The following is a 26110-nucleotide window of genomic DNA, read 5'->3' as shown; positions in this document are numbered from 1 at the left end:
GAGAACGTTAAAAAATTCGCATTAAGCAAGCACACTGTATTTACATATGCCCGGTCACTATTACGCGCGCTCCGTCGAAACCCACTCTTTCTGTCTCCACGTCTATAATTGTGAAGCCGAAACACACCCTTTGCTCTCCATCTGACTCACTAACTCTGTTATTAGATACCTTTAGCTCTAACACTAGGAGCAGGCTTAAGGACCCTAGTAACCATACTCTTCGATCTCGCTAAAGAGTTTGACGTGCAACCCAACCCAAGCATCAGCCCGCCGAATTTCTCACCGGATCTACTCAGCGGAACGCGAGTCCGGTCTGGTAGTGGATGTACTCGTGAAGCAGCTGCCCTTGAGCTGATAGGTCTCCTTCAGAGGTGCCCGGGCAGAAGCAAATCCCACTCTTTCTGGCTGAGTCCGTGCTCGCCACGTGTCCTGGTGAAGCTAAGAAGGCTTCCGGACCACCAGCAAACTTCCTTCCCAAAAAACCCCTTTTCCGCAAGCCTAGTTAAGTGCATAAAATGCATTCAAAGCACATAATGGTTAGTATAATGAATATATTTAGTCTAATAGCTATAATAAATTTAACAATAATTAGATAAATATTTCACAACAAACGTACTTATATACTAGGCTGCACTAAAAGTATCGGGAATGGAATATTTCCACTGTTCCTGTCATATTAAAATCTTTTTAATTGAAAACTCCTTGGTTTTAAAAATCGAATATCATTTATTTATATAAAAAAAGATTCTCGGTCTTGTCACGAGGTTTTGTCAAACTTGTCTCGTAGGTCACATAAGTTTTGTCGAAATGTCATTCAAACCCTTGCCGCCATTTTGGCATGAACTAATAACAAGCGTCAAAAATTTCGTAGATGGACCTTTTTAGCGATACGATACTTTTGATGTTTTTTTTTTTTTTATAGCTTAGATGGTTGTACAAGCTCGCGGCCCACCTGGTGTTAAGTAGTAACCGGAGCCCATAGACATGTACAACGTAAATGCCGACACCCACTTCGAGATATAAGTTGTAGCTTTATCAGCTTTATCACCTTTATGCTCAGCTTTATCACCTTTTTATCGACATAATAAGAAACATGCGACTTTTTTTTAGTGCTTAGATAGGTAGACGATGTGTTGTTAAGTGGTTACTGGAGCCTATAGACATCTACAATGTAAATGCGCCACTCACCTTGAGATATAAGTTCTAAAGTCTCTAGTATAGTTACAACAGCTGCCCCACCCTTCAAACTGAAAGGTATTACGGCTTCACGGCAGAAATAGGCAGGGCGGCGGTATCTACCCGTGCGGACTCACAAGACGTCCTACCACTAGTAGAAACATTCATGTATTTAGTGGATTAACAACGATCCATGTATTGAAACATAAATCTTTGTCTATACGGTTAAAATGGAATTTCTCCGTTGTCTGCGCGTCACATTTTTTAAACGCGTTTGTGACGTCAAATTCTTAGCGCGCGACTGTGCAAATTTATACATATAAGACGGAAATTGACCGTCCGATCTCATTATGTTCTCGGCATTTAATGCTACAACACATTTATTGTAAACAACATAAACAGAAACACGAGAGTCAACTAAAAAAAAAAAATACGAGCGAAATTCTTACCTGTCAAATTTGACAGCTTTTCGAGTTCCGTTCTAAAGAAAGTAGCATTTTTTCCCGCGAAAAATGTGACTGCATTATTTTATCTGTGCATTTTCTGTTTAGTGTGTTTGTATATGTGTGCGTGTTTTTAAAAAAATAAAAATTACGAACATTTTTTTTTTTGTTCTCTTTAAGCGACCAACTGACATTGAAACTGCTTTTTGGCCGGTCCCGAAATCACGGAACGATATTTTGAAAGAAGGCCATTAAAATCGTATTAAAGAATTGTTGTCATTATACACTTTATTGCTCGAAACGTCCGTGATATATTTGTACATTCTGATTGAGAGTGGACGTGTTTTGTAAAATAAAAGTGAATTAAAAAACAAAAAAAAAACAACAACATGAAAGACTTAGTACAAATTTGGAACAAAGTGACGAATCGAAGGTATTCGGCGGACAAGGAAATGAAGGACCTGACGAATAATCGATTGAAAAGAATAGAGATTGAGAAATCGAATATCGAATGCGATTTTTCGGAGTGCGAGGGACTTAATAATTTTGAGGATATCGATTTTAATGAGAAAAAGGATGCGATTATTAACAGACTATTCGAGAGGCGGAAACAGGGTCAAGTCGCCAGGCAACCGAAATGTAAGTCTTTAAGCATTTTCATATTAAGCATTCTTGTGTAAAGTTGTTGGTAATTAATGGTTTTTCAGATTATGAAACAGTCAGCCAGACAGACAATTTTTATTTTTGTTTATTATTAGGTTAATACAGTACCTAAGTACGACTTTATATTTACCACTTACCCTAATCATTTAATAAAACCATTTGCATAATTAAGCTTCAACTTTTTTTTAAAAATGTATTAAAATGCGTAAATTGCATATTCTTATGTAATGTATAAACGATTTATGTTTTATTACAATATATTGCGTTTCATATGCATTTAATTTAATTTTCGTCTTAAATTGATGTCTTAAATTAAATTCTTAAAATAATTTACTCACAAAGCATAATTGATAGTTTTCAATTGTCCCAATAGTAAATAATATACATTTTTTTATAATGCGGACACTTAACGTAGGCATTTGCTTATCAATTTAATGCTAAATGCATTGCTAAAAAAAATACATTAATCCAGTTCTATATTGACTTACTTAAATTAAAACAGTTTCTTCTAGGGAAAAATTTAAATTAATTATTGACGTCACACTTGTGAATTTCTCTAATGGCCTGAACGAAAGGCTAAATCAGACATTAATAAATAAGATCAGATGTACAATAAATGAAAATAAAAAAAAAAGAGCTTGGACCACAATAGCTAAGGAATGTGCAAATAAATATAATGATACTAATCACTCAGTCACTGGCTATCCACCAAGTTATCTTTTATATGGAACGGATGTTACTGTCGTACCAAATGAATTAAAGCAAGGAAAATCCAATAATGATTGGATTAATGACCGAAAAATCGCACTTGAGAATACAATAAAATCTCATGACTATAATAAAACACTATTCGACAAAAATCGGAAATACTATGAATTTAATGTAGGAGATATGGTGTATGTGGAAAATGGAAACAAGCTTAACAGAAAAAAATTGGATGAACTGAAAATCGGACCTTTTAAAATTATAAACAAAATTTCAAAGTCAATATATAGAATAGATACAGGTCATAAAAAAACAGAATCAAACCTATTTCATATCACAAAACTTATTCCAGTTCCTGTCGTAAAAGAAGAAAATGAAGATGAGGAAATTGAAAAAGAATTAATTTAAAGAAAATTCTGTGTGAATTTTCTACTTTAAGAGGGGAGATGTAAAGAAAGTTATTCCTTTCTTTAATTTTAATTATGTCACGCATGCGCTGTCGACATGTGCCGGAACGTCCGCGCATGTGCTGTAAAGTGGAGAAGCCTTGACAGATAAATATTATGTCATTGTATAAAATTTTATGAAAAATAATTTCTAACTAGATTATAAATAAACTTTAAATGTCGTTTCTTTGTCCGAAATAACAAGCAACACATTGAAGTTTTATTTTAATAAACATATAATACATATAAATAAAACAACATACCTAATAATCTTATATCTATAATTTAGTTAAAAAATTTCTTAGGAAATGACGCCGTTAAACAAAAAAAAAATTAACGATTGACAAAATTAATACAAGATTTTATTATTGGAAAGTATTCTATTTAAACAAACAAAGAATATGTTAATTCTTCCTATACTTTACATAATAATAATAGAGTAGTAATAATAGAGTAGGAATATCTACGAAATATTTTAAGCCTTCGTGACTACATTACACAGACTATTTTTTATTGTTCCTTACCATGTCTATCGCATTTAATTTCCCATATCCCGTTCCCAAGATCATGGTGCTTTAGTCCACCGAGTTTCTCGCCGGATCTTCTCAGTCGCGATTCCGATCCGGTGGTAGATTCAGCAAAGCACTGCTCTAGCTAGGGCTAGTGTTAGCAAATTCTCTCAGGTTGAGCGCGTGAGTCCACATAGCTGTCCAGGGGCAGCTGGAACCCTTTAGGCTACCAGCGAATAGGTAGGGACAAAAATGGCGCTTACAACACGACGTAATATCGGAAACTCATCAAACATGAAAATCGTGGCAAGAACCCTTTAAATAATATATCTAGGAATATAATATACTAGCTGTACCCGTCCGCTTCGCTGGGCATTTAAAATTAACATTATTATTTCTCACCCTCACAAATATTCTCATCATTAACGCTCCCGCAACTGGTATAGGGAGTCCAACACTCATGTAAATATTAACCTATCCATTAAGTACATGTATTTTCTACACGGATACCAAGTTTCAAGTCAATCGGATGCACGGTTCAGTAGTTATAACGGAACATCCGTAAAAACCACTGTAGATTTATATATTAGTATAGATTAAGAAGTATCTATTTCCAATAAATATATAATTAAAAAACTGATTTCGCAGTATCTTTGCGGTAAAATAATTCTATCTATAACTCACTATTAGTTGTATGTACAATTCTTAATGACCCTTTGAAAAAAAATTAACACGGAATCATTTGAAGAACGGTCCGCTGAATTTGCGGGGCTGTCATTCTTGTAGAATACGCTAAAAAAATAATTATGTCATTTATTTGAATTTTTTTTTATTGCTTAGATGGGAGGACGAGCTCACAGCCCACCTGGTGTTAAGTGGTTACCGGATCCCATAGATATCTACAACGTAAATGCCGCCACCCACCTAGAGATATAAGTTCTAAGGTCTCAAGTATAGTTACAACGGCTGTCCCACCCTTCAAACCGAAACGCATTACTACTTCACGGCAGAAATAGGCAGGGTGGTGGTATCTATCCGTGCGGACCCAAAGGAGGTCTTACCACTATTAAAAAATTTAGTATTACATTATAAATAGATATTGAAACGATAAAATTAAAACTATACAGTTTTGTCTCTAAATTATTTCCTTACTGCTACGTCATTACGAAGGTTATTTTAACAAAATAATAATATTATGACAAATTGACGTATAAGAAATTATTTTCTTGGGTTTTGTAGCTTTGTTTTGACTTCGATGCGAACGCTACTAAACTTCACCAGTTTGGCTAATTTGAGGACTTCCTGAAAGATTACAACCTTTACGAAGTCTACAGGGAACCGTATATCCATCGACTTTGTATTTATTTTATGTATTTTAGTTGTTTTTTTTTTGTTTGTTTAATGGGTGAATTAGCTCTCGCCTAACCTTGTAAAGTGGTGACCGGAAAATGGCCTCATTACCACAACGTGATTAAATCCACTCATCTAAGCAGTTCAGATCGAAGTCGTATTTGTAGTCGTATTTGTACAATATGCGGTCTTATCGCTAAAAGCGATCTCTACCAGACAACTATGTAAATGTACTAATAGCTTCTATTATCATAGCGGCCTCGATTTCATTATAATAATATTTTAATGTCTGTAGTATGTTGAAGGAGTGCAACATTTACGAAATGACCAGGAAAAAAAGGCAGAAAAAAACATGTATTATGAGCACCGATATGTTTCAATTAGCCCAGAATTTGCACTGAGTACAGTAACCTTTCAGAGATCGTTACCCTCACGCACACATTGCATTTATATTGTTACTGAGGCTCTGTAACACTCCGTGTCCCTGCGACTAGTCGCGCTCCACGTGACAGTGCACTAGTCTGTCCCGCACTCGGCCGGTGCACACTTCATGTGTGCGTGTAGCGGAGGCTCTGTGAGTCCGCGTGTCCCTGCGACTAGTCGCGCTTCACGTGACAGTGCACTAGTTTGTCCCGCACTCGGCCGGTGCACACATCATGTGTGTGTGTAGCGAAGGCTCTGTGAGTCCGCGTGTCCCTGCGACTAGCCGCGCTCCACGTGACAGTGCACTAGTCTGTCCCGCACTCGGCCGGTGCACACATCATGTGTGTGTGTAGCGGAGGCTCTGTGATTTCGCGTGTTCCTGCGACTAGTGGCGCTCCACGTGACACTGCACTAGTCTGTCCCGCATTCGGCCGGTGCACACATCATGTGTGCGTGTAGCGGAGGCTCTGCGAGTCCGCGTGTCCTTGCGACTAGTCGCGCTCCACGTGACACTGCACTAGTCTGACCCGCATTCGGCCGGTGCACACATCATGTGTGTGTAGCGGAGGCTCTGTGAGTCCGCGTGTCCCTGCGACTAATCGCGCTCCACGTGACAGTGCACTAGTCTGTCCCGCACACGACCGACGTGTCATTAGTATTATTTTAACTGAGTTAATTGTTAAAAATCGACGTGATCAATAAATCATTAAGATAATAGTGGCATACATATATTGACCCCCTTCATGTTGTAGGCTGAAGGTTATTGAACTTTGTAAGCATACTTTTTAATATTGAAGACATCTTTAAATCTAAAGCTTAGACTACATTTGCAAGTCATGCTACGCTGCCTATTTGTAGTCATTTCTTCGATTTACGCGGATCGTAGACAAAATTAAAACAGTTTTTACGGTTTGATATCGATTTTTGAATTGTTATTAGTGTAATTTCCGATATTTCGGACAGTTTTCGTGGTCACGGAAGACTTAGGTGTTATTCGTCGTCATTTGAATATTCTGCCCACTGGGTTTTTTTCTTATTGCTTAGATGGGTGGACGAGCTCACAGCCCACCTGGTGTTAAGTGGTTACTGGAGCCCATAGACATCTACAACGTGAATGCCGCCACCCACCTTGAGATATGAGTTCTAAGGTCTCAGTATACTTACAACGGCCGCCGCACCCTTCAAACCGAAACGCTTTACTGCTTCACGGCGGAAATAGACGATGCGGTGGTACCTTCCCGTACGGACTCACAAGACGTCCTACCACCAGTAAATTCGAGAATATATTGATGTAAAATATCATCAATATATTTTTCGGATTGAATGTGATTTTTTTCTTTTATTTTTTTGTTCAATTTTTGAATTTATACAACAGAAACATGACGGCAATTAAGAAAATCTCAATTAGGGATACAAATTACATTAACTAATAGTGTAAAATTTATTTCGTCACGCTTGTAATTACGTACGATCGAAGTGTTTGCTAAATAAATGAAAAATACGTGTTTTGAATTTTTAGGATTTCATTTTATTCGCTTTGACTTCGAATGAAATATATACGTAGGTGGGTGGCCGCTTTTACGTTGCAGATGTCTACGGGCTCCGGTAACTTAACACCAGGTGGGCCGTGAGCTCATCCACCCGTTTAAGCAATAAAAAAACGCATCAGCACACCTCTATAGTCAATGAAATTATTAAAAACTAAATTAAAACGTAAAAAAACGTGTGGCACTCGGGAACTGCCGCGGTAAAGCTATTGCATAGCATTCTTTATCAACTTATGCAATTATAATTAGACAATGATAGTTTAATATTAAAACAATAATAAAACCAGACCACGCTATATTAAACATTAATAAAAGCAAAACCTTAACTGTCCCCTTCACACTCATAAGCTAGACCACGCTAGAGAGTTATGGGCAGACTTTTCATGATGCACATGCAGTGTGACGTCACGCCACGCGCTTATTCGCAAACACTTCACAAGCGCAACGTGTGAATGTGTTGAACGCTACATGGAAGGCGGAGTGAGGGGTGTAAGGTTTTTTTCGTTACGGAATTTCATGATTCGGTCGCCGCGCTCAAGGCCCGCGATAAAATCTATGCAATAGCTTTAAAAAATATTTGTTTTTTTTTTTAAATAATTACAAGCGCGTAATTAAACTTAATAAAAATAAACTTCAATGTTGTTCCGGCATAAAAAAAAGAAGAAAAAAATTACAAGTCTTAAAAATTATTTTATACATTATAAACGACTTTTGCAGTCATCCAACTCCGGCTGATAATATCCTAAAAAGGACTGCGAATTTAATAATAATATAATCTCTTTTAAACGTAGCGTTATGTATGACCGTAGTGAACACGAAGGGCGCCTCACGTTAATCAATCTGAGCTTGTTCTCGCAAATGGTCACAGATTTAATCGGTACGACGTAAATTTATAATTATATAAAAGGGCATACCGCTCGAATTCGCCGCCGTGAAAATATAATTGCACTTTACCCTATACCGGAGGTTGGCAACCCACAGACACAGCCCACTGAGTTTCTCGCCGGATCTTCTGAGTGGGTCGCATTTCCGATCCTATGGTAGATTCTGTGAAGCACTGCTCTTGCTAGGGCTAGTGTTAGCAACGTCACCAGGTTAGAGCCCCGTGAGTTCACCTACTCGTTCAGTGAATCTAGTATGAACCATCGTTACTAGAATAGGTAGGAGAAAAAAAGAACCCCATGGCTCTCAGACTCCTCAGCTATAGCTCTTCCGCGAAATGTTTAGTTCAGACACGGAATATTACTTATCATCTTGCCTTTTAAGAGACGAGTAAGCATTTTTGAAACAGGTCCAAAAAATATAAATGGTATAATTGGCGGCATTTAAGTTGTAGATGTCCATGGGCTCCGGTTACCACTTAACACGACGTGGGCTATGAGCTCGTCCACCCATATATGCAATAAAAAAATATAGAAATATATTATTAAATAGAATACTGTGTTTGTCATACCTCAATTGATGTTAAGGTATATTATGAACTAAATCGGGTAAATTCTTGCTTCTGATTTGAAGTGTAGGATAAACATATACAGTTGAGGTTTCGACCTCACGTCCCAATGTTGATGGCGACCATCACGTTGTGTTTTCTATGATCTTCGGTTAACGACAATTGGTCCTCACGAGATGAATCTAGTATGACCCCTCGAGGTCACTAGAATAGGTAGGAAATAAAAAAAAGACAATAAGGCCGTAGCTTATGTCAATAATATTTAAAAAAATCATTTTCAAATTTATATCGTCACTTTGTATAATGAATTAATATCTTCAAATAATATTACATTAATCTATCTGCAAGTTCGTTATTTTATACTATATATACTATATATGAGTCGACTATTATCAAAGCCGGCAATGTGACTTTTAGACAATTATTGGTAAATCAGAAAAACGAATTATTGACTTTGTATTCCATTGGCAGTCACAAAACTCTTCTGAACGACATCTTAGATAAATAACAGGTTAAGTATTAACCTGTTATTTAATGCAGGTTTTGAATCGTATTCTTTGAAGGAGACGATTATATTCAAATCAATCTATTGACATGTCAATAACATTTTTTTGTCCAAATGCACAGATTGCCACCTTTGATAATAGACGACTCATATTTCAATAGAGCCGTTACAACCAATCTAAAAGACTTTCATTTCTGACCCGGTTCAATTATTAAATTAAAAAATTTCCATTCGTATTAACTCGCAGGATATTAATTTCGTATCGTGGCTAAGTTTTCACTAATACGAGACGTGAATTCTGTGACCATTATAACTAGTCCATATAATGTCAGTCAGTATAATGGACAAGCGCACAAAAAACAACGTAATATAAGCGATTTTAATTGAATCAATAAAGAGTAGCGGATCCTGTATGGCAGAGGTGGCCAACTTAAAATAAAGATCTACTGTTTACTGATATGACAATTCTTGAAATTTAATAAAATAATAGAGTTCAGTACCTATCCAAATAAGTATAATACTATACGAGAAAAGATATTCCATAACAAATTAATATACACTAAAAAAAAGAATCATCGTAATCGGTTGCCGTGATATTGAGTTATTCATCTATTTGTCGCGCATGTACTTAATTCAAATTTAAGACTTATATGGTTTTCTCATGGATGCCATTATCAGGACTGGACTAAATTGAAATGGGACCACACGGGAAGCGTCAGTTTTCTAATAAAAAAGGAATCATCAAAATCAATTCACCCAGTCAAAAGCAATGAGGTAACAAACTTAAAAAAGATTACAGTCGAATTGAGAGCCTCCTCCTTTTTTGGGCGACGAGCATACGGCCCACCTGATGGTGAGTGGTTACCGTCGCCCATGGACTTCAGCAATGCCAGGAGCAGAGCCAAGCCGCTGCTCACCGCCAAGCTGCTGCCTACCGCATAAATGCACCGAACTAATAAAATAAATAAAGAAAACATTAAAACAGCCTCCTGTGTCGAAGCCTTAATCATTGTTTACAACAACAAACATCACTAATCGATTTAGATATATTTAAGTGCGTCACTATTTAATTACAGATGTCATTAAAACATTAATCCAATGGTAATACGTTAACGATATCCGATAGAGCGTAATTAATGTTGACGTTCATACTTTTTTTTTCCGTACCTAAGCTATTCAGCTATTTCAGCGTAACCTTAAGTAGTCCGGTGCTTGTGGTACCAAAAGCACCGTTAATGGATCGGAATGATCCTTAATGACGTGTTTTGGGCTCATACTTTATATATTTTACTTTACATATTATATTAGTGGTAGGACCTCTTGTGAGTCCGCGCGGGTAGGTACCACCTCCCTACCTATTTCTGCCGTGAAGCAGTAATGCGTTTCGGTTTGAAGGGTGCGGCAGCCGTTGTAACTATACTGGGACCTTAGAACCTATATGTCAAGGTGGGTAGCGCATTTACGTTGTAGATGTCTATGGGCTCCAGTAACCACTTAACGCCAGATGGGCTGTGACCTAGTCCACACAATTAAACACCAAAAATAAAAATAAAATATATAGGTCATATACTTAGGTTTATACTTTGAACGACTTACAAACATGACTGTATTCAATTAGTTTAATAAATTATTCTTTAACTATTAAATTCCTCCTCCTTTTTGTGTCGCTCTCCTCATCACTGAGGGTCGGGACTCCCCGGCTGCATTATTCTCTCATGCACAATTATCCTCCATCTGCCGCGATCCTTGGTTTTGTTAATTTCCAAAAAACTAATTAAATATTGATTAAACTTTAATATTATTTATGGACGTCACCACAGGTGTTTCAAAAAGCAAAATATGGCTTCGCTTCATTATCAAATTTTTACATTATATTCCAATTTGTACAACTGTCAAAATTGTTTCATTGGTGAACGCGCAAATTAAGTAAATTCAATCTTTTTGGATATCTCTCGGATCACAGTGTGCCTATACGCTTAGAAAAGCATAGACGGTATTGGCATAGACAACTACAGACACACCCGTAGTCCATTTAACTCGTTAACTGGCGTGTGGGTCACCGGTGACCTTCGCGGGGCACTGAAGTAATCATGTCGATTTCTGTTACTAAGGCGTCTGGATTGCCTAACTTTTTATGGTTGTAGTCTTAGAATTAGATAGAATAGGTTATATCGTCAAAGACAATTACTTCTATGATCACATATTTCGCACCATACAAATTAGAGTTAACTTTTACGCTATCGAGGACGTTCAAAAAACTATCACTAAGCACACTGTACGAGTGGACGAGGACTCCCAAGATTGTAAGCTACCGAAACACGGACGCCCAAAATCAGAACGAATTCTTTTTTAACGAATCCACATAATATTTAATCAAGATTTCTATTGCCCGCTATTGTCTGCTATTGCTATTTCATTCCTTGTTGCTCTGCTTTCTAAACACTTAATTAAGAAATAGAATTAAGCGCAGTTTACTATCATAGATGCGATTTTGATAATACTAGTGGTCCCCGCAGTAGTCGAAATTAGAATATAATTAATTGAAATTAAAACTTTAAACATTATTACGGTTCTATTGTCAAATACTATTATACTTCTTTAATCCCAGAGTCTACTAGATATTCCGGCGTCTTAATAATAAGATCGAAGAGAGAAATCGACAGAATTACTTCAGTGCGCCGCGTAGGACACCGGTGTTCTATATGACAGTCAATGTGTTAAAATAAAAATAATCAAAAATTAAGGGCCCCAAAAAAAAAACGGTCTTCCGAGTTAAGTTTCCCGTGAGAATAATATTTTCACACCAACACGTAAAGTTCGTAGGACATTGGACACGGTAAATCGATCGTATTCCTAAAGGTTTTTTCTAGTCGCATATTATGCCATAAAGGTTTTTATAAAGGCATTTCCTGCATTAGACGCGAGAACATTCTAGTTTAGTCCTTTATATCAAACTCGCTCTGATCTAATCAAAACAAAACGAGATCTTAGTATAAATCATTACATGATCAATGTTGTCTGCGGATGATTTTATATACAGCGTGTGTTTATTGCTTTTATACACAGGGTGTGTGTTCTAATCGAAAAAGAAGAATTCGTTTATCAACATACTTGTTTTAGTAATTTCATCATCACATCGATTGAGTGGTCACCGATTTTGATTCCTGTAGCTCACTATAATCCCTACCTGGTAACCTAAGAGGCTATTCCAGATTCCCGGACGGGTAGGTGAGCTCACAGGCTCAACCTGAGAGAATTTGCTAACACTAGCCCTAAAACGCAATTAACTGCTTCACAGCAGAAATAGGTAGGATGGTGGTACCTACCCGCGCGGACTCACAAGACGTCCTAAGTCTTGATTTCGACCGCACACTTCGATTTCCACTTCGCGTCCTGATACCAACGTTCTCAAATTAAAATAGCTGTGACAAACAAATTATATCTCCTGTTCCTTAAACGTTCAACTAGAATCTATTGTTTTATTATTATTTTTATTGCTTAGATAGGTGGACGAGCTCACAGCCCGCCTGGCGTTAAGTTGTTACTGGAGCCCATAGACATCCACAACGTAAATGCGCCACCCACCTTGAGATATAAGTTCTAAGGTCTCAGTATAGTTACAACGGCTGCCCCGCCCTTCAAGCCGAGACGCATTACTGCTTCACGGCAGAAATAGGCAGGGCGGCGGTACCTACCCGCGCGGACTCACAATAGGTCCTACCACCAGTAAAAATCGAAAATTGTACATATTGTATCAAGCGGCATCAATCATAATGCAGTTGATATGTTTCCTAGTTGAATATATAGGTATTTAATTTGAGCGATATATTCATGTTCACTTGTAGCAATGTACGAGCGCAATATTGTATTTATAATTTTAATTACTAAGCGGCGACTTTACTAAGAAAATTATTATCAAGAAGACTAGATTATTTTTCCTGTAATCAACATCATCATAATCGGTTGCTCTTGGCAGAGCAGTCGTGGTCATGTGGAATTCTTGCATATTAAAGCCTTGACAGATGTTTTCCATAGTTTGCGAACCGAAACCCGGCGCACACACTCGTTAAGTGGGGTTTCAATAAAGTCTTTCACCTGATCAATCCAACGCATGGGGATTCGTCCCCGACATCTCTTACCATTGACCCTACCCTGAACAACAAGTTTCTCGATAGACTCTGCTGGCCGTCGCGATACGTGTCCAAAATATCGAAATTCCTGTAATAAGCAATGGAGAACGAAGGCTGTGTTCTGTGCATTCAGACGTGGTAAGAACGAAACGCATTTATTGGCAACTGGCAATAAATAATTAATAATAGAAATAAAAGATTGTAGGTCGGTAACTGTATTCGTCTAACCTAACCCATGCATCACTCCGCTGAGTTTCTCGCCGGATCTTCTCAGTGGGTCGCGATTCCGATCCGGTGGTAGATTCATTCGCGAAGCAGTTGCTCTTGAGTTGTCAGGTCTCCTTTGAAGGCACTCGGGCATTTGTAACCAAATTCTACCCCTCCTGGCTGAGCCTTTGCTCGCCCACCTGTCCTGTTGAAACTAAAAAGGCCTCCGGGCCACCAGTAATACTTCAATCTTAAAGAAAAGGGACTTTATAATTTTCGTGGTCGCGGTCATTTGAAAACTGTAAAGTTGTAAACTGTAATTAAACCGTAATGATTTTAATACTGTCTACGGCTGGCCAAAACACGATATTAATAATGTTAATAAGCTAGTCTTCACGCGTGTAGGCACATCACAATAGTCAGTAGGTACGCAAAAACCATTCTATTTTAAAAACATTGCTAACAACAACAAAACAATTATTTATAAATATATGTTTTTCTTTAACGCATACATATCGTATTATTTAACTATATCTCGTTTAATTTCTTTCGTGTACCACACGTGGCTTCGTTTCGTTTTCGCATAGATTAGGTACTGCGCACTGAGGCATTGGTTAGCGTAAATACCAGTTAATAGAATCATTCCAAATCAATAACCACCAGGTCTCATGCCAACTACATATAATTAAGCTATAAAACGAGTTTATTTTTTATAATTCCAGTTTTTTGACCACTACGATATTCCACGCTGACTTATGAGGACTTGTCGTGGAACAATAAAAATTATGTCAACCGTTGATTATATATACGGACAACTAGAATTGTAAATTGCATATTTTAAACCAGACAGTCAATCTTATAGTGTTTCCTTGTTGAATATTTAACTGAAATGACATTTATATTCGCTAACATGTATATTGCGCAATATTGTGTTTTATTATTATTTTCAGTTTAACTAAAGTTACTATATTTTTCCTGTGAGATTCGTTGGAGAACAATGTTAACTGACATAGCCGATAAAATAGCGACGTTGGACCACTCCAACGTCGCTATTATTATATAAATTTTTCGTTTTACGAGCAATATACCCTGCTCACTGGTGGCAAAATTTAGCTGCTGGGGCCAAAAAGTTCTCAAGCAGCAATCGCGTGCTGAAAGACGTAGCGTGGGTAGGTCTCCCAGAAGATACAACGACGACCCGTTGAAGGTCGAGGGGATAGCTCGGGATCCATCGTTGTGACGAACCTTGGAGAGGCTACGCCTCTCCTGTCTGGAGCAGTAGACGTCTGTAAACTGAAAAATAGATAAGACAACACTCTCTTGCGAAATTGTTCCAAATTACAGTCGATATAGGTCATTTTTGTTAAAGATAAACAGTCTGTTAGCCCTTTAAGTCGTTACGCTCGAGACAATTTTACATTATTAATTAATACACAACTATTTTACCTTTTTATCGAAGTGTTTTTGAGAGTCTAACCAAGAGACCCTGTAGTACTTACTATACGAATCAAAGTCAACGAATCTGAATACACAGAATATTGTGCTGCGAAAAATATGCAATATTAATACTTTCCCTCCACTCTTCGGACTAATTTAAAGTTTTTGTTCTTAATGTTTTTTTTTTTTACTTCTTATTGCCCTTGTTGGCAGACGAGCATACGGCTCACCTGATGCTGAGTGGTTACCGTCGCCCATGGACTTCGCAATGCCAAGGGCATAGCCAAGCCGCTGCCTACCGCTTAATACTCTCCACAAGTCTCGTTTGAAAAAGGTTTCCGTAGAGCAAGCCTTTTTTAACCTATTTATTCGCTGGTATTTTAAGGGCCTATTCCAGCTACGCCCGGACGGGTATGTGAGCTTAGGAGCTCAACCTGAGAGAAATAACTAACACTAGCCCTAGCAAAAGCAGTGCTTCGCTGAATCTACCACCGGATCGGAATCGCGACCCACTGAGGAGATCCGGCGAGAAACTCAGTAGGCAACTCGTCGCTATAAGTGGCTTATGGGTTGTAAAACGTTGTATTTCTATTACGCTTTTTAAAAAGTACCGATGACACGAGATACAAACACGTTTTGACGTTCCTTCTTTTAATATTTATGCAAATTTGACATATTATTAAACAAGTTTCTACAATAGTACGGGGCTTATCCATAAATATGACTTTATCTAATACTTTGATCTGTGTGACGAATTAAAAAATAAATGTTATATTTATTTATTTATGTACATTGCTCACTGTGTTTAGTTCGAGATTTTTAACGTTTTCGATTGCGTAAAAGTTGGAACGAACGACTCACAAGAGGTCCTACCATTTAATAAGTAGGTATGTATGTCAGCCTCTGGTACCCATAACACTGGGATTCCTAAATTTGGAGCCGAATGATCGTGCGTGATTTGTTCCCGGTTATTTATTTTAGAAGAAGAAACCTTTCTTAAGACGAATCTCACGTATCATTTAACAAAATCGATAACCACGAAATATACTATATCCGTAATAAAACTAATGTTAATTTTACCTAAAAGGAGCGCAAAGCATATCGGAATGAAGCACACGTGAATCAACAAAAGTTTATGTTAAATAAAGACAATTTATCATTGTGGTATTGCCAATAAAAACGTTGTCTTCTAATATATAAAATTCTCGTGTTAAAATGTTCGTCAACACAAAACACAAACCGCTTGACCGATTCTCATGAATTTTTTATGCATATTCAGTAAGCCTGAGAATCGGCTACTATCTATTTTTCATACCCCTAAGTGATTAGGGTTGTCCACCCCTTTTTCTTTTTTTTTTTTTCGGGTAGAGGGCCGAACCTCCTACGAGGTCCCCGCGCAAGAGGGGCGCGCGGGGTATGTGAGACGCAACGATCTGCATGGTGTTGTGAGCAGACCGCGGGCCCAAGGATTTTAGAGCCCACCCACTAAACGACTCCCCTGCACTCTTACACCCGACGTCCGATCCCCTCCGAGGTCAGAACCCGGATGAGGTAGGGAGGCTACCGCGGTCAACACTACAACCAGACGGCGCGGTTCACCCCAAGGACGCCCAGCCGACGGAGCCTTCGAGGCGAATCGAAGGCTCTGAAACGTCGGCCGTCTCGGTACGGCAGCCCGTCGGGCCGCCCAGACGGTGCCGCTGGTGTCCCGGAATACCCCGCTGGACCAGAACCAGCCTGCCGGGTCGGGACGCGATACACCGTCGACCGGTCGCTCTATTCACTCCACAGCAGCGCGCTAGAGTGCTGGTAGCGCGCCGCGCGGCCTCACCCCCACAGGTCGCCCCTTGACCTTCACCGGGGGGAGGCCGCCACCTACAGGGGCCGGGACGTACGGGCGTATTCCCGCCTCCGGCCCCCGGCTCGACGGCGACGGATCGGTGCGGAAAGGGAAGAGCTCTCCCTCTCTCGCTCCGCCGCCTCCTTCTGCGAGATGGTGGACTCGCAGAAGTCGAGCATCGCCTTCCAGGACGCGTCGCTGCCGAGCATCGTAGCCACGACGCGCGGCAGCGAGAGGTCCTCTCCAATGACCGCGACGAGGGCGGCGCGTTGCTCGTCGAATCCAGAGCAACGCGCCAATGTGTGTTCCGCTGTGTCTTCCTCGTCGCGGTCCGCGCAGTGGTGGCACTGCGCCGTCAGTTCCCTTCCGGCTATCTTAAAGAGGTACCGGCCAAAACACCCATGGCCGGTCAACATCTGCGTCAGCCGGAAGGTGAGGCATCCGCGGTCGCGGCCCACCCAGTCCGCGAGAACCGGGCGGACCGCCTCGACGGTACGGAGGCCGGCCGACGGGTCCGCCAAGCGGCGAGACCACGCCTCCAGCACGGACCGCCGAGATTGGAGCCTCCGCGCTCGAACTACTCCTTCGCCGGGGCGCCCTTCCCCCCTAGAGCGAAGGTCGCTACGCCACCGGTAATCGGCAGCGAGCGCCTCCGCCTCCAGGTCCCAGGGTGGCGCCCCGGCGAGCAAGCACGCCGCCTCGAAGGAGACGGTGCGGTATCCTCGGATCGCCCTGACCGCGATCGCGCGCTGCGGACGTCGCAGCGCCGCGACGTTCTTGCGGGTCAGGGCGTGGCACCATACGGGAGCCCCGTATAGTGCCATCGACCGCACCACCCCCATGTAGAGGCGGCGCGCCACCTGATCGGGACCCCCGACGTTTGGAAGCAGCCGGCTCAAAGAGCCGGCCGTCGCCATCAGTCGAGGGCCCAACTTCGCAAAGTGAGCGCGGAAGTTCCACAGGGTTGTCCACCCCTTTTTTTTTTTTTTTTTTCGGGTAGAGGGCCGAACCTCCTACGAGGTCCCCGCGCAAGAGGGGCGCGCGGGGTATGTGAGACTCAACGATCTGCATGGTGTTGTGAGCAGACCGCGGGCCCAAGGATTTTAGAGCCCACCCACTAAACGACTCCCCTGCACTCTTACACCCGACGTCCGATCCCCTCCGAGGTCAGAACCCGGATGAGGTAGGGGGGCTACCGCGGTCAACACTACAACCAGACGGCGCGGCTCACCCCAAGGACGCCCAGCCGACGGAGCCTTCGAGGCGAATCGAAGGCTCTGAAACGTCGGCCGTCTCGGTACGGCAGCCCGTCGGGCCGCCCAGACGGTGCCGCTGGTGTCCCGGAATACCCCGCTGGACCAGAACCAGCCTGCCGGGTCGGGACGCGATACACCGTCGACCGGTCGCTCTAATCACTCCACGGCAGCGCGCTAGAGTGCTGGTAGCGCGCCGCGCGGCCTCACCCCCTCAGGTCGCCCCTTGACCTTCACCGGGGGGAGGCCGCCACCTACAGGGGCCGGGACGTACGGGCGTATTCCCGCCTCCGGCCCCCGGCTCGACGGCGACGGATCGGTGCGGAAAGGGAAGAGCTCTCCCTCTCTCGCTCCGCCGCCTCCTTCTGCGAGATGGTGGACTCGCAGAAGTCGAGCATCGCCTTCCAGGACGCGTCGCTGCCGAGCATCGTAGCCACGACGCGCGGCAGCGAAAGGTCCTCTCCAATGACCGCGACGAGGGCGGCGCGTTGCTCGTCGAATCCAGAGCAACGCGCCAGCGTGTGTTCCGCTGTATCTTCCTCGTCGCGGTCCGCGCAGTGGTGGCACTGCGCCGTCGGTTCCCTTCCGGCTATCTTGTGCAAAGGGTTGTCCACCCCTAACATATATTTTTTTTATTTGGACATTTTTTTGTTGTTATGATGAGGTATTATGTGGATGAATGAGGTTTTTTTATTTTTATTATATATTCCCTCATCGTTCACAGCACTACATACCTCTTTCACTCATTTTCCACATCCTTACACACTTACAATAAGTTAGTTTTTTTTTCTACACTAGAAATTCCCTAGAAATCTTATATATGGCAAAACAATGTTTGCCGGGTCAGCTAGTATTAATATAAAAACTTAATTTATAATGATATTGCGATGTGCTCTTTCCTCGGAATGTCACCACTCCTTTATAGCTTCATGTAGGTGTCTTGACACCTTCAGCTCTAACACTAGGAGCAGGCTTAGGAACCCCGGTAACCGTACTCGTCGAACTCGACAAAGAGGTCGACGTGTAACCTAACCCGTGCATCAGCTCGCTGAGTTTCTCGCCAGATCTTCTCAGCGGGTCGCGATTCCGATCCGGTAGTAGATTCATTCGCGAAGCAATTGCTCTTAAGTTGTTAGGTCTCCTTCCGAGGCGCTCGGGCAGCTGTTAACAAATCCCACCCCTTCTGGCTGAGCCTTTGCTCGCTCACCTGTCTTGGTGAAACTGGAAAGGCCTTAGTAATCTTCCAATCATAAAAAAAAAGTCTTGAGAAGCGTACAAAGGATTCTCTGAGTATTTATTATAATTCTAGTACAATTACTGGTGGTAGGAGATCTTTTGAGTCCGCACGGGTAGGTATCACCGCCCTGCCTATTTCTGCCGTGAAGCAGTAATGCGTTTCGGTTTGAAGGGTGGCGCGGCCTGTACTGTAAAACCTGAGACCTTATTAGTCATGTCTCGAGATGACTAGCGGCATTTAGTTCTAGATGTCTATGGGCTCCAGTAAAATACACAAAATAAAAAAAACATACAACTTCACTCCTCGCGTTCCCGCCAAAAAGTCGAAGGTCTTGAGGGAACAGAAAAAGCGATCGTCATAATTATCGTCGTTGTCAAACCAAAATCTGCTATGTGCACTTTTTGAGATTTTTACTTTTTGACCTTTTCGTATATTTCACAGTCCTATCTACCGTATAAAAAAACTGTTATGTGTCTATAGCTTTAATATTTATCTATAGTTTTCATTTGATATAGTTCTTAAAAAATCACGTTCATATAAAATTTTATACGAAAATATTTTTACTCGTTAACTCAAAATAGAGTTTTTGCACATAGCAGATTTTGGTTTGACAGCGACGATATCCTAAAAATTTGACGACAAGTTCGAATCGATATTAGAAAATTACGATTTCCTCGGTTATAGGGAAGTACCTCAAAAATCGCTTCAAAAACATCTCTTTTTTTGGTGTAGTCTCTCATTGTTACACTTATCTCGGATTAGTCTCTTGACCCGCGAGCGGAACGTATGATAATTTTAAAGATTCCGCACCTAAAGCTTCAACTCCGCAATATCTGAATAGTTCATTTTGATTATTTCATTGGTATTTTTTTTTATATCGAAGCGTGACTCGATCGTGTCTATTACGGGCAAGCTTCATGATAACCAAAGCACGTGTCTTGAGCACGTTCACGGCTAAATAAAAAACCGACCGAGCTTCGGTATACGAGATTGCAAATTCGTCGACTCAAATCCTTGATGTTAATCGATGTTTTATCCATTCTACAGCTGCTCGATAAACGGAATTCGACAATAACGTGACCTCGAGATCTCGATTCGTTTTGTGTATTACAGTTTTCTCTGTTTTTGATGTGAAACGTCTATAGCAGCCCGTAAAACCGGTTTCTGGCGTGGCGACGCATGCCGTGGCGACGCGTCGCCATGTGCAATAGACTGTGCGATTCTCTCTCTCTTCTAAATCTCTCTCTCTTATAAAAAAAAAAAAAAAAACAGCTCGGATACCTATAGTGTATACTCCGTAGTGTATACAGTGTTGTTTACTACAGTACACATAACCTGTGTTTTACTTGAAAACAAATTATTTTTTCGTAATATTTTATATTATCATTATGACATATTTAGTTCCTATCACAATCTGTTCTTTTCTGCATATTACATTTACAAAATAATGTCGATATTTCACATCTGTCAGGCGTCCCGTGATGGCGTACATTTTTTTGTTTTTGTCATTGACATTTATTGTTTTTATGGAAATATTGGCAAGCAAAGAACTAAGCGGTAAAACAATATCAACAACTATTTAAAAGCAATAAAACTGTTATAGCTACGAATAAATATATACAAATGATTAATGTATCTTTGTTTCTAGACCGACATTAGGTATGTAGAGGATCTGATTTTTTTATTTACTGCTTAAATGGTTGGATGAACTCACAGCCCACCTGGTGATAAGTGGTCACTGGAGTCCATAGACATCTACAACGTAAATGCGCCACCCACCTTGAGATATGCGTTCTAAGGTCACTTGTAAGGTCGCTGAGGTGCTTCACGGCTGAAATAGGCAGGGTAGTGGTACTTACCCGTGCGGACTCACAAGTCCTGCCACCAGCAATGACGCAAATAAAAAATTTGCTGGTTTTATTTTTATTACACGATTCTATTCCTTCACCGTGGAAGTCAATCGTGAACATTTCTTAAGTACCTACGTATTTCATTAGAAAAATTGGTACCTGCCGGCGGGATTCGAACACCGGTGCATTGCTAGAGATACGAATGCACCGGACATGTATCCTTTAGGCCACGACCACTTCACTGCAGTTATTTAAGCATCACTGTAGTCATTATGATTTGTATTTGTTGGCTTTCGACGACACATCGCACAAATATACAACTAACTGACCTTTTCATTGTGCTCTCAATAACGTACCTCCTCTTCCTTAAAATAGAAGAATTAAACTTCAATATCTTCACAATTAAATTTAACGAGCGATAAATCGTATGAATTTACATTCGACGTCGCGTCACGAAAAAGGTTTATATCTTGAAACAGCATGGAATCGTAAACCGTCACAATTTTATAACTCCCGCGCAAAGACGGCTGCGAAACTAGGACCGAATCAAACGCACCTCGTGACGTCATTTGGGGCCAACTTTACTGGTGGTAGGACGTCTTGTGAGTCCGAACGTGCTTATACCACCACCCTGCCTATTTCTGCCGTGAAGTAGTAATGCGTTTCGGTTTGAAGGGCGGGGCAGCCCTTGTAACTATACTGAGACCTTAGAACTTACACTTCTGGGTGAGCGGCGCATTAGCGTTGTAGATGTTTGTGGGCTCCAGTGACCACTTAACACCAGGTGGGCTGTGAGCTCGTCCACACATGTAAGCAATAAAAAAAAATCAAAAAATTCTAATTCAAAGTTACATCAAGTTTTTATTTTGCTTCACGAAAATAGCCATCGGAATGCATCCTTGAACGGTTTTTAATTTATTAAAATTTTCTTTTATTTTATTTAAATTTTTCACATGTTACGAAATCTGTTCATAGTAATAACAATAATAAGGCAACGTAATGAAGTCGATTGGTGGCCGCGAAAATATATTTGTGCTGCCAAAATTAGATTACTGTTACTGACATAATGAGTTAATTTGGACACTTAGCAACGCGGAAAAATGAGGGAATAGATCACGGCACGGGACGAGCTCACGGCATACCTGATGTTAAGTGGTTACTGGAGCCCGTAGACATCTACAAGTTAAATGCCGCCACCCACTTTGAGATATACGTTCTAAGGTTTTAAGTATAGTTACAACGGCTACCCCACCCTTCAAACCGAAACGCATTACTGCTTCACGGCAGAAATAGGCAGAGTGGTGGTACCTATTTTTATTGCTCGATGTTATTCCTTCACCGTGGAAATTAACCGAGAACATTTGTTAAGTACGTATTTCATTAGAAAAATCGGTACCGGAGGTACAAGGCTATCAGCTTAGGTAAGAAATAAAAATAAAAAAGCAGTACCTACCCCCCAGGTCAAACGTCCCCAGGTTCCCAAATCAAACGCATGTGTCGTGTATGACAATTAGCGAAAAGATTTGAAAAAGAAAAGCCAAACAGCAATCCGCGAAATATCTGAAATACCATTCAATGGCATTGATACGTGCATATTATTATATCGAGGCGAATTCAAATGTTGTCCGATTGATTTTTAATTACGCATGGCATTTTTAATGGGTTTATTTTTATTTAGAGCCGGTTCTCTATATATACGCCTTCCTTGCAAGTTTATCGAAACTGTGTGACTTTTTTATTTATTTATTGCTTAGATGCGTGGACGAGCTCACAGCCCACCTGGTGTTAAGTGGTTACTGGAGCCCATAGACATCTACAACGTAAATGCGCCACCCACCTTGAGATATAAGTTCTAAGGTCCCAGTATAGTTACAACGGCTACCCCAGCCTTCAAACCGAAACGCAGGCAGAAATAGGCGGGGTGGTGGTGCCTACCCGTGCAGACTCACAAGAGGTCCTACCACCAGTAAACTTGCCGTATACTGGTCATAGTATGACTAAGACCTTCGCTGAAGCGATAATAAGTAGCCATCGATATCGTCGCTTACATAAGAGTGACGAAGTTAATCCATTTGCGGAAACAGAACAAGTCCGATGCTTAAAAAAAACCATAGTTATCTATATATTAATACGTGAAGCAAAAACTTTGTATCCCTTTTTACGAAAATTGCGCGGACGGAGGAGTATGAAATTTTCCACACTTATAGAGAATATAGAGAAGAAGTGCACAACGCTAATTTTTTTTTTAAATAATGCATAAAAGATACATTACATCAATAAAGAAAACATTACACACACTACATACCATGTATTTGACGCACACACGCATGCATACTATTTATTGTCAAACTTTTCTTCTTGACGTCTGTTGTCAAATTGAGATTAAATATTGTTTGTCTTTGTTAATATTTTTTATAGTGTACAGTCTTAGCGAAATTTGTGATTATAGAAGTATAAAATACAATCATAATAGTGTACAAATTTACAATTCCAATTAATTATAGTCGAATTTCGACTACTGCGGGTCCTCTATTTATTATTAAATCATGTATTTCCGTGAGCTAGTATTTCATGGCGCGCAATAAAACCGCTACACTTTCGAGCTCACGCGTATAAATAAACTTTATATTACACTAGCGACCCGCCCTCGCTTCGCTTCGGAAACATTAAATTTTGTTATTGATTGATAGCTGAGTCCCGCGATGTCTAAAAAAGTAGCCTAAGTTACTCCTTATATCATCAGCTACCTATCAGTGAAAGTACCGTCAAAATCGGTCCAGCCGTTCCAGAGATTAGCCGGAACAAACAAACAGACAGACAGATAAACAAAAATTGTGAAAATGTTTTATTGGTGTATGTACCGTATATATATTTATATGCATGTAATAAAAAGAGGCTATTTCAATATTACAAACAGACACTCCAATTTTATTTATATGTATAGATTGCGTGCTATGCAAACGTTCGTCAAACATAGCTTTTCGAATGCGGTGCTTTTAGTGCTTAATCGATTGCGTGGCCGTATAAAAAGCTTTTCAAGGAAACCGGCCCGAAACAGACTCGCAGATTTTAAATTTTTATTTTTTTAAATCGATTTTCAAACATGGATTCCTTTATTTCGAAATCACACAGACGTACACTTCAAATTTATTTCAGCATATACGTTAATTGATTCGTTCGCTAATCGTTAAAGAACAGAGGAGCTTGCAAAACAATATTAGCCAAACAATAACTCTGACCTTACAATTATTACTACATGCCTAATTCATTCAAACAAATTAATCCAATATTTTTATTCAATGTGTTAAAATTATTTAATTACAAACTTGTGTTCTTGTATATTTTTTTTATACGTGTATCTTTATTATTTATTCAAATTAAATTAAGTAACGTAGCTTAAGTAAAAAATATTACCTATTAGTTTTCGTCCATGATAAATATAGACGGTGCTTTGCTTTATTAAATATTTAAAAAAAAATGTTTATTGCCTAGATGTGTGGACGAGCCCACCTGGTGTTAAGTGGTTACTGGAACCCATAGACATCTACAACGTAAATGCGCCACCCACCTTGAGATATAAGTTCTAAGGTCTCAAGTATAGTTACAACGGCTGCCCCATCCTTCGAACCGAAACGCATTACTGCTTCATCACTGCATTAGTATTTGGTTTGAATGACAGTTTTGCATCCTTACAGGAGAAAACCATTTAAAGTTTAAAATCTAATTATATCTAATAAATGAATAAAAATAATAAGAGGTCGACCGAAGAAGACATGGATGGAGTGTGTTGATGACGATATGCGAGAGAGGAGTGAGTGTTGAGATGACGGCTGATAGAGAAGAATGGAATAGAAAAATTTGCTGTACCGACCCCACCTAGTGGGATAAGGTGGAGAAAAAGAAAGAAGAAGAACGTTAGTTTTCTTTCTATGATTTTACACTGAATGAGGGATTTATTAATTCACCCAACTCGATGCATTCCGATGCCGTGTCAGAATACATTTCTGTATTGATAAACGATTGAAATTTATGTCTTTGTTCGTGTCTATTTTGGATTTATCTAAACTATTATTCTCGCGGCTGCAAATCATATTGTGTTATTGACCCTACGATCGGTGACAGACGTAAATTAAATCGGAATGTGTCTATTGTTTTATGAGTTAATGCCCTTAGTGAAGCGTCCTTTGCATAAGGACTTCGATCTTCGAATTGTAGGTACCAATTTTTCTTAAAGAAACACAATGTCAAGTTCGATTTTTTTTATTGCTTAGATGGGTGGACGAGCTCACAGCCCACCTGGTGTTAAGTGGTTACTGGAGCCCATAGACATCTACAACGTAAACGCGCCACCCACCTAGAGATATAAGTTCTAAGGTCTCAAGTATAGTTACAACGGCTGCCACATCCTTCGAACCGTAACGCATTACTGCTTCATCACTGCATTAATATTTGGTTGAGCGACAGTTTTGCATTCTCACAGGAGAAAACCATTTAAAGTTTAAAATTTGGATATTATGTATAATCTAATTATGTCTAATAAATGAATAAAAATAATTATTATTTAGGTAAAGCTACTTATAAATAGAAAATCTGCGTTAGCTCACCGCCAGTTGGCAGCGTTCCCAGAAGGCTGGCAGCATTTCCACGCTGGATAGCAATGCTAATTCTTTGTGCAAAATACGTACCGGCCTTCTGGTCTCCCGAGGCCTCAAATAGTTTTTTTTTATATAATTAGATTATTATACATAATATTTAAATCAAAATCAAAATTAATTTGTGAATTATATATTATTATAACAAAAATAAAACTTCCTCAGCTATTTGAATTGAGTAAAATTGTTTTTAACTTAAAGTTCAATTAAAAACATCGAACTGTTGATGCTGATACCAAATAAAACAGCACCTTTAATAATTGTAAAAATCGCGTATTAAGCGAAAT

The 26110-nt window shown here is 40.1% G+C and overlaps 2 protein-coding genes across 2 annotated transcripts in view; both read left to right on the top strand.

The window, feature by feature from the left end:
• Nucleotides 1–26110, top strand: part of LOC114246566 (fatty acyl-CoA reductase 1) — a 272794-nt gene that overhangs the window by 41238 nt on the left and 205446 nt on the right. The window lies entirely within an intron of this gene.
• Nucleotides 1536–26110, top strand: part of LOC114251822 (scavenger receptor class B member 1) — an 81609-nt gene continuing 57034 nt past the window's right edge. The window contains exon 1 of the mRNA XM_028186218.2: nt 1536–2258. Coding sequence (XP_028042019.2) covers nt 2009–2258 — 250 coding nt within the window. The 5' untranslated portion in view covers nt 1536–2008. The remainder of the gene's footprint in view (nt 2259–26110) is intronic.

Source organism: Bombyx mandarina, chromosome 23 (assembly GCF_030267445.1).
Source record: "Bombyx mandarina strain Sakado chromosome 23, ASM3026744v2".
Taxonomy (NCBI): domain Eukaryota; kingdom Metazoa; phylum Arthropoda; class Insecta; order Lepidoptera; family Bombycidae; genus Bombyx; species Bombyx mandarina.
This window is presented reverse-complemented; position numbering and strand designations above follow the sequence as displayed.